Source organism: Amphiura filiformis, chromosome 1 (genome assembly GCF_039555335.1).
Source record: "Amphiura filiformis chromosome 1, Afil_fr2py, whole genome shotgun sequence".
Taxonomy (NCBI): domain Eukaryota; kingdom Metazoa; phylum Echinodermata; class Ophiuroidea; order Amphilepidida; family Amphiuridae; genus Amphiura; species Amphiura filiformis.
The window spans coordinates 70,003,853-70,016,591 of NC_092628.1; the positions used below are offsets into that span (position 1 = coordinate 70,003,853).

General features: G+C 37.6%; 1 protein-coding gene across 2 annotated transcripts; it reads left to right on the top strand.

Annotated features, from left to right (window-relative positions):
* The first annotated feature begins 3,321 nt into the window (after window positions 1-3,321).
* On the top strand, window positions 3,322-7,137 carry LOC140152213 (uncharacterized). Of its 2 annotated transcripts, none has more exons than XM_072174517.1 (3): window positions 3,322-3,600; window positions 5,099-5,252; window positions 6,204-7,137. In XM_072174517.1, exons 2-3 carry the CDS (start codon window positions 5,137-5,139, stop codon window positions 6,949-6,951), a joined length of 864 nt encoding a protein of 287 aa, XP_072030618.1. In that variant the 5' UTR covers window positions 3,322-3,600; window positions 5,099-5,136; the 3' UTR covers window positions 6,952-7,137. The 2 variants fall into 2 exon arrangements, with proteins under 2 accessions (XP_072030618.1, XP_072030614.1); XM_072174513.1 differs by lacking the exon at window positions 3,322-3,600 and adding an exon at window positions 4,281-4,365.
* Window positions 7,138-12,739: the final 5,602 nt, after the last annotated feature.

Consider the following 12,739-nt stretch of genomic DNA (forward strand, 5'->3'; position numbering starts at 1 on the left):
GCACACGAGGTTAATGTATTACGTCATACTCCTTGATATTGTGCATGGTGGGATATAAGGTCTATGAGCTCCTACAAGTCACATGAACAGGTTGTGTTCTAACTTGTTCGCATACATGCCTGTTGGCTAGATTCGTAATTTACGAAATCGCCCCATTTACTATCAATAATCGAAACAAAACGGCGGACGGGCTTAATTTGCTGCGGATGGCCAGGGCAAAGATATCAGGGGCCCTCACCAGTTACCAATGTTGAGCCAAAGTGTCTTTTAAATGTATGATATTGTTTCTATAATATTGTCAAAGCTCGTATATCTTAAAAGCCCCTAGGGTATGTGATATTTCGTAACGTAAAAAAATAATTTTTGCAACCTCTGCCCTAGACAGCATAGAGAATTGTAGCTATTTTATGGAACATCAGCTCTATACGAACTGGTGAAACACTAATATCGTAAGCCGACGTCTAAAGCACAATGGTAAATTATATTAAGTAGGCATGCGAATACTCAATCTTAACTTCCACGGGATTTCATTTATACTTGTAATTTCTGACATAATTTCTGAATTCTAAAGACCAGTCACGTCTGTTAGAAGACAATAGTGATAATCAATTAAAAAACTCTTGGCCTCTTCACCATGTTCACCCGGGCTTCAGCGTATACGATATGCCTCCCAGCGTCTTTAGGATTCTATGAAATACATGTTCCACTTTAGCAGAGGTTAATTTTAAGTTTATATGTATTTGGGTCAAGTTGAGCCCCAACCACATTAGCGAAGTTAGAAGAAGAGTAAGAGCAGGATGGGATGCTTTTGGAAAATTGAGGTGATACAGAGCAACATGCCACTATGTCTTGAAAAGAAAATCTACAAACAGTGTGTCCTCCCCGGGGTCCTCCCAGCCTTGACCTACGGCTCAGAAACTGGGCCATTACTCAGATAATATAATGGAACAGGAGTTGAGAGTGGCTTAACGCAGTGTTATGACGCTATTTCTTGCCATAGCTAATTTAAATATATATCGCTCCGCGGCGTTCTCTCCTCAATTACCCCGGACTATTATTCGGGGCAGTTGTCAACCAGCCATAGCCGGAGGATGAACTAAGAATATTTCGCTCATCTATGATATTATTGTGATCACTTTGTTGATGAGAAATTAAAGTTTATTTGTGAAGTTATATTTTGCTCTCCGTTTGTTTCTGTTGAGTCTTTCCCCGTCTCAGATGGAAGATCTACTAGCCATGTATTTGGTTTAAATTCTAGTAATCAGATAACTGGTTAGTGGATCTTCACATCAATCTGAGTCATAATAAATGGTGCAGAATCCGATCTTTTCCGGTACCAAGCAAGCTGTGACTGGCTGTCAGCTGCCCCTGGTGGGAAAAACCAACCCCCAGGTAAGTTAATTTGGTATTATTATTTATAGCAATATTGGATTGATTCATTGTATATGTATATATATATTATGTGATATTTTGGTAATTTTTACGAAAAATTCACGTTTGCTTCAGTGATATAGATTTCCCGCCAAAAGTTGATTTGTGGCGCGAAAATTTTTTGTAGAGTGATTAAATTAATTTATGGCCGACGCCCCTGAAGGTGCAGGTGAAGGTGCAGGTGAAGGTGCGGGTGGTCAAGCTGAAGGGGTAGCGATGGCTACAAAATATTGTATGGCGGGTTTTAGTCGGATCTATCATGGCCGACCGTCGGAGGATTTCGATGAATTCTGTAGACAGTTCGACGCGCATGCAATTTTGGCAAATTTTACAACGCCAAAACAAAAATTGGCATTCCAAACAAGGTTAGCTGATAATGCGTTAATATTTTTTAATAGTCTGAATGAAGAACAGACGGCTTCTATAGCGACCATCAAGCAAGCCCTGAAAGACAATTTTGAGGGTGAGCGCTGGAAATGGCACCTAGAATCAAAACTTCTGTCGCGAAAACAGGCAAGTAGTGAATCAATTGATGATTATGCCGCAGAGATAATGAAAATATGTAGCCAATTAGGTAAGCCTACAGCGGATCAAATCTCTTGTTTTGTTCGTGGACTTTTGCCAGTTAACAGAGGGTTTGTAATTTCCAGGAGCCAAAAACGTTCAGGAGGCTATTGACTTTGCTAGATTGGGAGTGCTAGTGAATGAAACCGTAAAAGATACAGTTTCTATTCCCCCTTCAAGTTCAGTTTCTTCAGTCAAGCCCGAAGGTGAAATTTCATTAAACGATATAATGGCTGAAGTACAGAGTATTAAAGGTAAATTCCATAGGATTGACGATAGATTCGAGAGTTTGGAAAAAGATGTTCGAAACATTCAGATGGTTCAATCAGTTAGAGACGCCGAACAAAGGGTTGAACGAACTCATCGTAATCAATATCAGTCGCCTCATCAAGCACATAACAATGCAAAGGGGTCATTCAACTCAGGCCAGTCCAGAAATTTCAGGCCGCCCATTGTATGCTATAGATGTGGACGATATAATCATATGCGTCGTCGTTGTTATGAAAGGTTCCATATTGATGGGCGTCCTTTAAACTAAATGACCCATCTGATACTATTCAAAGTGTGGATTCAAAACAAGTTCAGGAAAATTCAGATGGGAAAATAGGTATCTTACCTGAACGATTAAATTGTCAAACTCCTGTGAACAATTACTCTCCGTGTGAAGATGTTTGTGATCGGAGTCATACTTTGTATCCAACGGATGAACAGGTAATACACGCACAAACTGTACAGAAATTTATTTCGAATGATTGTAATGTAAACAAGAGCAGTAATTCTCCGTGTAATTCAGCTCAAGTTCCGCGCAATGGAAAATTTGATTCAAATTTTGCCGCGTCTGAATGCGATAGTGATAACGTTGAAACAGATTTTGATGAAGAAGTTTATATTTCTGTCACTATTGGTAGCCAAAACATGGACTGTTTAATTGACACTGGTTGTACAATGAATCTAATCGATCATGAGTACTGGCATTCTTTGGAATTGTCACACCAAATTGCAGTGTCAAAACCGCGATTAACAAAAGCCCGTACCGCTAACAAATCTGTGTTGCAAATCAGTGGTTTTGTTGTTGTTCCGTTGTTTATTGAAGGTGCAAAATTTCTCGTGCCAATGTATATTGCTCGAAATCTTAGTCAGGAAATCATGTTGGGAAAGAGGTTCCTAAAACAGCATAAGGCCAGATTAGATTTTAACACACAGAAATTGCGATTGTTTAAGAGGAGTAATTTACGTGTAATTGAAAGGCAAGAAATTCCGCCTCATTCACAATCAGTGGTGCGTGCGAGGTTATCGAATAATCTTGCAAAAGGCACAAGAGGATTATGTCAGGGAGGACGGAGAGTCACTGCTTTAGGAGTATTGATTGCCAATACAGTATCAAGTGTTCAACCTATTGCTAACAAATCTAGTTGTAGTACTCAATTACTTGTGTTAAACACTAGCAATGAACCAATTGTGTTGTATCCTAGAACAAAACTTGGTACATTTACACTTGTAAATAACAGTGAAATCATTCATTTTACCGATATAGATGACTCTGTAGTAGATGAAGTACCTGTAGCATCAGTCCATGTAAAGGCACAGAATTCGCCAGATCCTAAGGTACGTGAAGTTCTTTCTCAGGTCAATTTCAATGATTCTCATTTAACCGAAACCGATTCAGATATGTTATCTGATCTTATATCTGAGTATGTAGACGTTTTTCAAACCAAAGATAGTCCTAGAGGAAGATATACGAAAATTGAGCATGTCATAAGAACTGGTAATCATCCGCCAATCAAATGTCGTCCTTATAGACAACCTCCTCATGTGCAAGCAGAAATACGTAAACAAGTCAATCAGATGTTAGAAGATGGTTTAATCAGAGAATCCACCAGTAGTTGGAGTTTTCCTGTTGTAATGATTCCTAAACCTGATGGTACACTAAGATTCTGTTGTGATATGAGATTATGTAACCAAATTGTGGAAAAGAATAATTTTCCTCTACCTCACATAGATGATGCGTTAGATAGCTTAGGCGCAGGAACACCAAATTATTTTTCCACACTAGATTTAGCGTCAGGTTATTACCAAATTGGACTTGAAGAAAGCTCAAAACAAAAGAGTGCTTTCATTACACAAGATGGTTTGTATGAGTTTAATGTAATGCCAATGGGGTGTACAAATTCTCCAGCCACGTTTCAAAGAGTTATGCAAGAAGTGTTCAGAGGTTTAAATTGGAAATTTGTATTAATATATCTTGATGATGTAATAGTGTTTTCCAATTCTTTTAATGAACATGTAGATCATTTGAGACAAGTATTTCAGAGGTTGAGAGAAGCCAATTTGAAGCTCAAGCCTAAAAAGTGTACTTTTGCTCAAGAACAGGTACGTTATTTAGGACACATTGTAAGTAAAGATGGGATAGCTACTGATCCAGAGAAAACCAAAGTAGTCCAAGAGTATCCAGTTCCAACGAAGGTATCGGAAGTAAGATCATTTCTAGGTTTTGTAGGCTATTACAGGAAGTACATTAGAGATTACAGTAAAATAGCCGCACCTTTAACATATCTCACTCGTAAAGATGTTCAATTTATTTGGTCAAAAGAGTGTGCAGAAGCGTTTGAAATCCTGAAACAAAAGCTAGTAGAACCTCCAATTCTTGCCTACCCTCGTTTTGATGGTACTCAATTTATGTTGCAAACTGACGCCAGTATAAAAGGTCTTGGTTTCATTTTAGCACAGGTACAAGATGGTGAAGAGAAGGTAATTTGTTATGGAGGTAGAGCTTTGCATGATTCCGAAAAGACGTATACAACTACTGAACTTGAAGCTTTGGCTGTAGTTGAAGGGATTAAGAAATATTCCCCATACCTTCAACATACTGTAAAGTTCATAATTCAGACTGATCACTGTGCATTGAAATGGTTGTTTGGTCAAAAGCGTACAACAGGTCGCCTCGCAAGATGGGTACTGAAGTTACAATCATATACTTATGAAGTAGTCCATAAAAGAGGATGTAAGAATGGTAATGCAGATGCACTAAGTAGAATACCAACTCAAGTGTCAGAATCTTGTAATTCATGTAACTCGTATCATGTTGACTCCCCTACTTCCTCAGCAACAGATTCAAACTGGACAGAATGTGGCTTGGAGACAATGACTGATGATGTCATCAATGACTCTCCTGCTTCAGAGACAAAGCCAGATCCAGAAGTGAATACTGTTCGAAATCTGAGATTTCAGAGGAATAGACGACTGGATGGAGACAAAAAGTATGTAGATATACAAAAAGTTCCTTCTTTACCAACTGATGTTAATGTGGACCATTTCAAAGATGCTCAATTAGCTGATCCTTTTGCTGGTCCCATGATAAGATTTTTGGATGAAGACATATTGCCTGATAATCAAAGACAAGCACGTGATATTTTATTGCAGTCAGATCAATACTATGTCCATGAAGGTATTTTGTATCATATATGGCACACACCCGCCAAACGTCACATGCCAGAAAGAAATACTGTGCAATTTTATGTACCTGTAACCATGATTGATATCATACTTAACAACTGTCATGATAATGTTTTAGCAGCTCATTTTGGTTTTCAGAGAACATATCACAAAATCCGCCAAAGATATTTCTGGAAACGTATGTATAGAGATGTTGACAATTGGGTAAGATCGTGTATATCTTGTGCTCAGAGAAAAACACATAGACACAAAGTTAGAGCTCCCATGATGACCATGAAGGTCCCCAGTGCATTTGAACGTGTAAGTGTGGATATCTTGGGTCCTCTACCTATTACAACCAATGGTAATCGGTATGTATTGTGTTTTACAGATCACTGTACCAGATGGCCTATCTTAGTTCCAATTAAGACTATTGATGCAGCCACTGTAGCTAGAGCATTCTTTGATCATATTATATGTCAACATGGTTGTCCGCAATATTTGCTTAGTGATCGAGGTACAAATTTCCTCAGTAAACTGGTGCTTGAAGTGTGTAGGATTATGCGTACATCAAAGTTGAATACAAGTAGTTATCATCCACAGTGTAATGCTATTCAGGAACGTTTTAACTCTGTTATCTTAGATACCTTGTCACACTATGCTAATGAGTATCAGACAAACTGGGATGAGTATATTCCAGCCATTCAATTTGCATATAGGTCTACACCAGCAGACAATTCTGTAGGATTTAGCCCTTTCTTTTTATTATATGGCAGGGAAGCAAGACTACCCCTGGATGTGACATTGATGGCTAAGAGTGAATACCCAGAGAAGACAGTGAGAGAACATATCCATCATTTGGTATCTCAATTAGAAGTGTTCCGTGCAATATCTAAGCAACATCTTGAACTTAATCAAGCTAGCATGAAAGACCGTTATGATGAACATGCAAGTGATGTACAGTTTCAGGTGGGTGATACAATTTGGTTATATATTCCAGCCACTCAACCAGGCTTGTCCAAGAAGCTCATGAAATTTTGGTCAGGACCATACTTACTCGTAGAGCAAACGGGGCCCGTGAATTTCCGTGTTCGAAATCTGACAAACAATAAGTTGATGTCAGCCCCAGTGCATGTTAATCGAATGAAGTTTGCCTATGATCGATATGCCAGACCAGAAAATCATGTCATGCCCAAAGATTTTGTGCAAAGGGATCCTCTAGAAGATGTTGTAGATGCTGATTGTCCAGATGACTCGTTTGCCCCACTTATGGCATCCCAGGAATTGGATAAGCGCACATCTTTTATACCGGGTCTACCTTTGACTCCTGTTACCACAAGTAGTGAGTATGAAGTAGAGAAGATATTACGTGGTAGGTACAGGGACAACAAGCTTCAGTATCTTATCAAGTGGCGTGATTTCCCAAGTTCCAGAAATACTTGGGAGCCTGCTGATAATTTAAACCCAGCTGCTTTGGAATTTTTGAAAAGTAATCCTGTGAAGATATCTGGCAAAAGCAGATGAATGTGTTGCAATTAAATTTTGTAATACTATTGTTGTGCATAGAGCAGATTGTAATTTATGAATTTTTGAAAACTGTGTTTATGGAATTTTGGATGTATTCATTTTCCAAATTATGTGGAGAATAAAGCAGATTGTAATTTCAATTATGAATTTTTGAATTGAAAATTGCGTGTTTATGGAATTTTGGCTGTGTTAATTTGTCAAAATTTGAAGAATTTAAGAAAGGCAGCATGTGTTATGTTATGATGAAATACTGTATTTCATGTTATATTATATATGGTATACGGTATTCTTATGATTATGGAATTAAGAAATATGCTAAATTAGATAGTATGTATGTGTTATACTTATACTGTGTATTTTGCTTGAGTTTATATTTCAGAGAATTCCGAGTCGTGCTGAATGGATTATGGAGTTCTTCGGTCATTTTCGTGGTCAATCATCTGAACAATAGGTGCATTTGGATTTGAACTTGACACAGAAGAATTTTGTTCCAGTTGGTATGCAATATGTGTGATTCTGAAATGATTGTGAATTTTCGTCAGTACAATATGTGTGTGATTCCAGAATAAGATTTGATTCAGAAATAAAGAAATATTATACGGGTTATTAACTGTGACCTGATACATGACATCATTTTATGCAAAGTATGTTGCAACTTTAAAACCTTTTCTAGAACTTTGCATACGATTTTCATGTAAGCCCGTTATATTCTGAATCAAATATTATCAAGGTATTGGTCTTCAGCGCTGAATGTCTAAGTGCAATTCCGTCGTGTGGAATTGTTTCGTCGTGTTCGTCAAGTACTGTATCTACGGGAGAAACTGCGTCTTATTTTACAATGTTGGTGCATTGAAAACTGCAATTATATGAAGAAATTAATTCGTCTGTTATTTATATTGACATCCGTCATCAGTTATCGTCTAATTGCAAAAGCAATTTTTATTACGTCATGTTTAAAATTTTATGGAAAACATGATCTGAATCACACCGACAAATTGTCAAGTTCATCACGCAAGTGTCAAGTTCAACGTCAAGATCAGCGTCAAGTACAGTGCAGCGAATGGGTTCAAGTCGACAGCGGTGGATCTACTGGCCATGGATTCAGCGATTCAAGATTATGAACTCTAGGGTTAATTTTAAGGTGTAGTTTAAGGTGTAGAGTAAGATCTTCGCACTTTCTGAAACACATGGAACTTGACATTGTAAATGCCCAGTTTGGGGATTGTGCAAGGTCTTGGTCGATGTCTTTCAGAATTGTGTTAGTTTGTCATCCCCTTTTCCCCTTTTCCTTGTCTGCTGTACGAGCTTCAGAGTTTTAAAAGATGTTGTTTTTCAAAATAATTTTCTCCCCATCCAATCGTGTTTTGGAATTAAATGTTTCAGATTAAAAAGATGCAGTTAATCATTAGTCATGCAGTTACTTGATGAATGTTATGTCTGATGTAAAGTTTATGTTAAAAAGATATAATTATTTTTAAATCATATGTTGAATCAATTCAAATTGCTATTTTAAAAGTTATATTATTAAAATTAGAATTGTCAGGCGCCAATTCAAGAAAGGCAGGGCGTGTGTTATGACGCTATTTCTTGCCATAGCTAATTTAAATATATATCGCTCCGCGGCGTTCTCTCCTCAATTACCCCGGACTATTATTCGGGGCAGTTGTCAGCCAGCCATAGCCGGAGGATGAACTAAGAATATTTCGCTCATCTATGATATTATTGTGATCACTTTGTTGATGAGAAATTAAAGTTTATTTGTGAAGTTATATTTTGCTCTCCGTTTGTTTCTGTTGAGTCTTTCCCCGTCTCAGATGGAAGATCTACTAGCCATGTATTTGGTTTAAATTCTAGTAATCAGATAACTGGTTAGTGGATCTTCACATCAATTCTGAGTCATAATAGCAGTATGGAAAAGAGCATGCTTGTGATCACAAAAGGAGACAAGAAAAGCTGCAGATTAAACATTAATGCCCGGCATTAATGCAGAGGTTGTAATGGGTTATTATTTATCATTTCATTTAAAGGTCCGTAACCCGATCTACAGCATCATCCCCCGATTTTTTCATTGTTGATGAGGTTTTGGTATCACATAATAGATACTATTTTTCTCATTACTATCCTGAAATTTGACGCTCCAAGTCGATGTATTTCCGGAGAAATCATGAATCACAGCGGTTTTACAGGTATACCAGTTTGTAAACAATGGTAAATACTTTGAAATTCTGGGAGGAATTATGAACGAAATATCAGTCACCGCAAGACGGTGCGCCGTATATAGTTATGAAAACGGCAACGGTAAGCGTGGTGTGCTAAATAGCTCAATTGACTAGCGCGTTTGTTTTTACCCGAGAGGTACCTGGTTCAAAACCCGGTCTCGGAAGGGTTTTTTTCCTCTCCATTTTACCCAAACTTTTTTTATATTCATTTGAAATGTACATATTGCAAGGTGAAATATATTTTGTTTCCTTTTTTTTCTGAAACGGTACGAAAAAAAAACATTTTCCGTTCAGTACGGGCCGGGCATTGTACAGCATGTCAGCATTCGTCATTGCCTGCCCAGAATGCAATTCACGTATACCAAGGTATTGGATTGCAAATTTGGCTATTTATACACATTTACGCTGAAAATGCTCTCGTTTTTTCACAAAGCAGCATAAAGGAGGCGATATTTGATATTATTATGTAATTTTAAAGACAATCCATATCCAAAACCAATAGGGTTACCCCCCTTTAACAAATCCTGGTGAAGCTGTATTCAATCTTTGTTCGACTTTCTGTCCATTCAGGCCTATCACAGCTACCATTCACATGTTGAATGCTTGGTGTGTATGTCGGGATGAACATGGAGTGTTTGTTAATTTTACAACTGGGATCTTGATCGATCTAGAACAAAAGCTATACAATAAGGTACAATATTACCAGCGTCGCGGTATACATGGTGTAAACGGCTTAATTGCGCTATAGGGGGTTCTCCCTGGTTGAAGGTATACGGAGATGTGCCACGGTTTTGGGGTACCTTTTCAGCAATTTTGGTATATCGATGGGTGGGTTTTCAGTGGAGACCAATGCGCCCAATTGGGCGCATTTGGGCAAAAGTGCCCCTAAAAGCACCCAATTAGGGCAAATTTGGGTGCTTTTTGGGTGTTTTTTGTGGAAAATTGGTATACTGATGGGTGGCAAAAACAGCAAAAAGTAGGTATAGAGAAAGTCAGCATCCGAAAGTCTGCGTGGCACATCCCCGTAAATTTTTTTTCGAAGAACCCCCCCGGGATAGTTCCTCTCTTGGCTAACACCGTTGGCGTTTAAATCCAATGACATTTGGTACGGACTGCTTATCAGTCCCAGAACAACGCCAAATATGGATTAAAAGACCTTTGACCTTGGATGTACAACAGCATGTTATGATCTAATGGGAAACTGTGCACATCAACAAACACCATTTCTATCAAAAAGGCAACGTCTGATATAATTTGAAACCACATAAATTACTAGAGTTGGTTCTTCTCTTGGATTTGGACCAAGCTTTAGAATATCGAATGTTGCGTTTTGAAATAAAACAAACCAGAAATTTATCACCCATTGTAAAAGATATGGCGCATGTACCGAATACATGTACATACATTGGCTGACCTTGTGGATTTTCTGGCCCAGCCATGCTAACCACATAAGGAGATTATACGATTAACCTAGTGCAGCTATTGTCATAGCAGGGTATTATTATGTAATACTCCTGATCCATATTTGGCGTTCTCTTGGACTGCTTATGGGGCATTGGCAACAATGACTGATATAAAGATGGGTTCAAATGAGGTTTTCTTGAAATGCGAGATCAAACAGACGTCCAGTGTGTGTCGTGTATGTCTAAATTAACAGAAATATCATTGCTGGCAGAGAATTGTGTTTATAAAATAATGCTCTTTTCAATGCACCTGGTGATTAACAACATTCAGCTTCCACAATCGATTCTTTCCTTCAGAGGTGTGCACTTGTACTGGATAAAATCTGAAAGTACAACAGAAATTGATTTGATAAGTTATATTTCAATCAACTTTGTAATACATCATAACGATTTACAAAATGATGTGCATACTATTCTTTGCAATCCATACACTTTGAGATTTGAGATTTTGTCAAATGCCGTAGTACATTTGTGATGGTTTGTGAAATGAAATTCAGTAAAATATCTTAGTTAATATTAATTTCACAATTCAGATTATTAAAATAATCAGAAGTAATCGACGAGCGGGAATTTTATTCACTTAATAATATTTGCTTTCTGTATCACAGAACGTTGATAGTGTGCCAGAGGTCATATTCTTAAAGAAACTCGAACGCATTTTATTAAAAATTAGTCCCAAACCAGTAAACTGCAAACACGAAATGACCCCAGAGAAACTAGTTTCTGAAGAAGATCAATATATAAATTAATATACATCTAATTTGTGTTTATTAGTAATTCCCAGCACGATAATATTCCCAAAGTGATATTTATTCCATCAGACCATATCGTGTAGCCCCAGGACTCAGACGGCACGGGATCACTTAGGTTTGCTCTTTGGATGAATTACTTCAATAATAGGGACTATATTTTGCGTACATTAGTAATATGGTCCCAGGCACATTTCTTTGGACCATGTGGATTCAGTATTTATGGGTATTATTATTTACAGAACAAGTGGCTTTGGTGAAGCAACGTATCCCGAGGAGAACAAAGTGCTCTACAGAATTGCGCCCAAGAACACCAAGAGATACAGGTGGTCTTTACGATGTGCAGAATTAATTGCCTATCTGCAGTACATCTTTAGCATAGTGTTTGTTTTCATTGACTTCAAAAACCATTTTAGTAGTAATCCTGTAGTAATTGTATGTTATATTGATACACACTGTTGTTGCTCAGAGGAGGCTTAAAGGCATTCCTACAATGCACTATGATTGGGAAATTTGACCAATATAACCTAATTTTAGAGGCAAAGTCCCCATTGCCACACACACAAAATGGTCATTTTAAAACTGCAGCCAACAAGCTAATAGTTGAGACTTAGGACTGATATTTGATTTTCTTACAGGAAACATTCATATTATCCCACTGCATTAATTTTATTCCTAAGTCTCGATGTTTTCAATGTTAAATAATAGGATGAAAACATCAGATATTTGCACACAATCCCAATGCAAAGTATGGTCAACTTGCCACATGTGTACAAAAACCAGACATACCAAGGTCAGAAACCCCATTGGGCCATGGGAATGTCTTTAAACATCCTCTGGTTGTTGCTTTGATGACATCAGATTATTTATTCACTTATCATTACTTTTGTACACACGTTATTTGGAATATGAGCTTTGTGGGTAACCACATGTGTATATGTGATGCGATCAAGCTAAATCAGTCGGAACTCGCAAATATTGATTTTGAGATATAGCCAAACCAAGGAAATATTTCCTTTTGTTTCCTCTTGTTTTGGAAACTCTTTAATTGCTCATATCTTTGGAACTGGTTGTTCAATTCCAATGGGGCTTTCTGCAAAATCCAGCTTTGTAAATGCTTTTTTCTATCCCTTAAAAAACTGAAAATTAAATTTTTCCGAGTTCCGACTGATTTTGCTTGATCGCATCACATATGTGCATGACATAAGGACCTACCTTATAATTCAGGATATGAACCATCGGTGTTGCGTAAACGGAGAAAACACCATTTTGTGTGTGTTCATGGTATGTCTTTTAAGAAATCTATAGTAATGCGCTTTTGGTACTGGTACCGGATGAAACCTCAACTTTACCA

Bases quoted from the DNA above. Each gene is read 5' to 3' on its own strand.
- LOC140152213 (XM_072174517.1), top strand. From the start codon at position 5,137: ATGACTGATGATGTCATCAATGACTCTCCTGCTTCAGAGACAAAGCCA. The intron at 5,253-6,203 runs GTATGTAGATAT...ATTATATGGCAG, and splicing joins CGACTGGATGGAGACAAAAA to GGAAGCAAGACTACCCCTGG.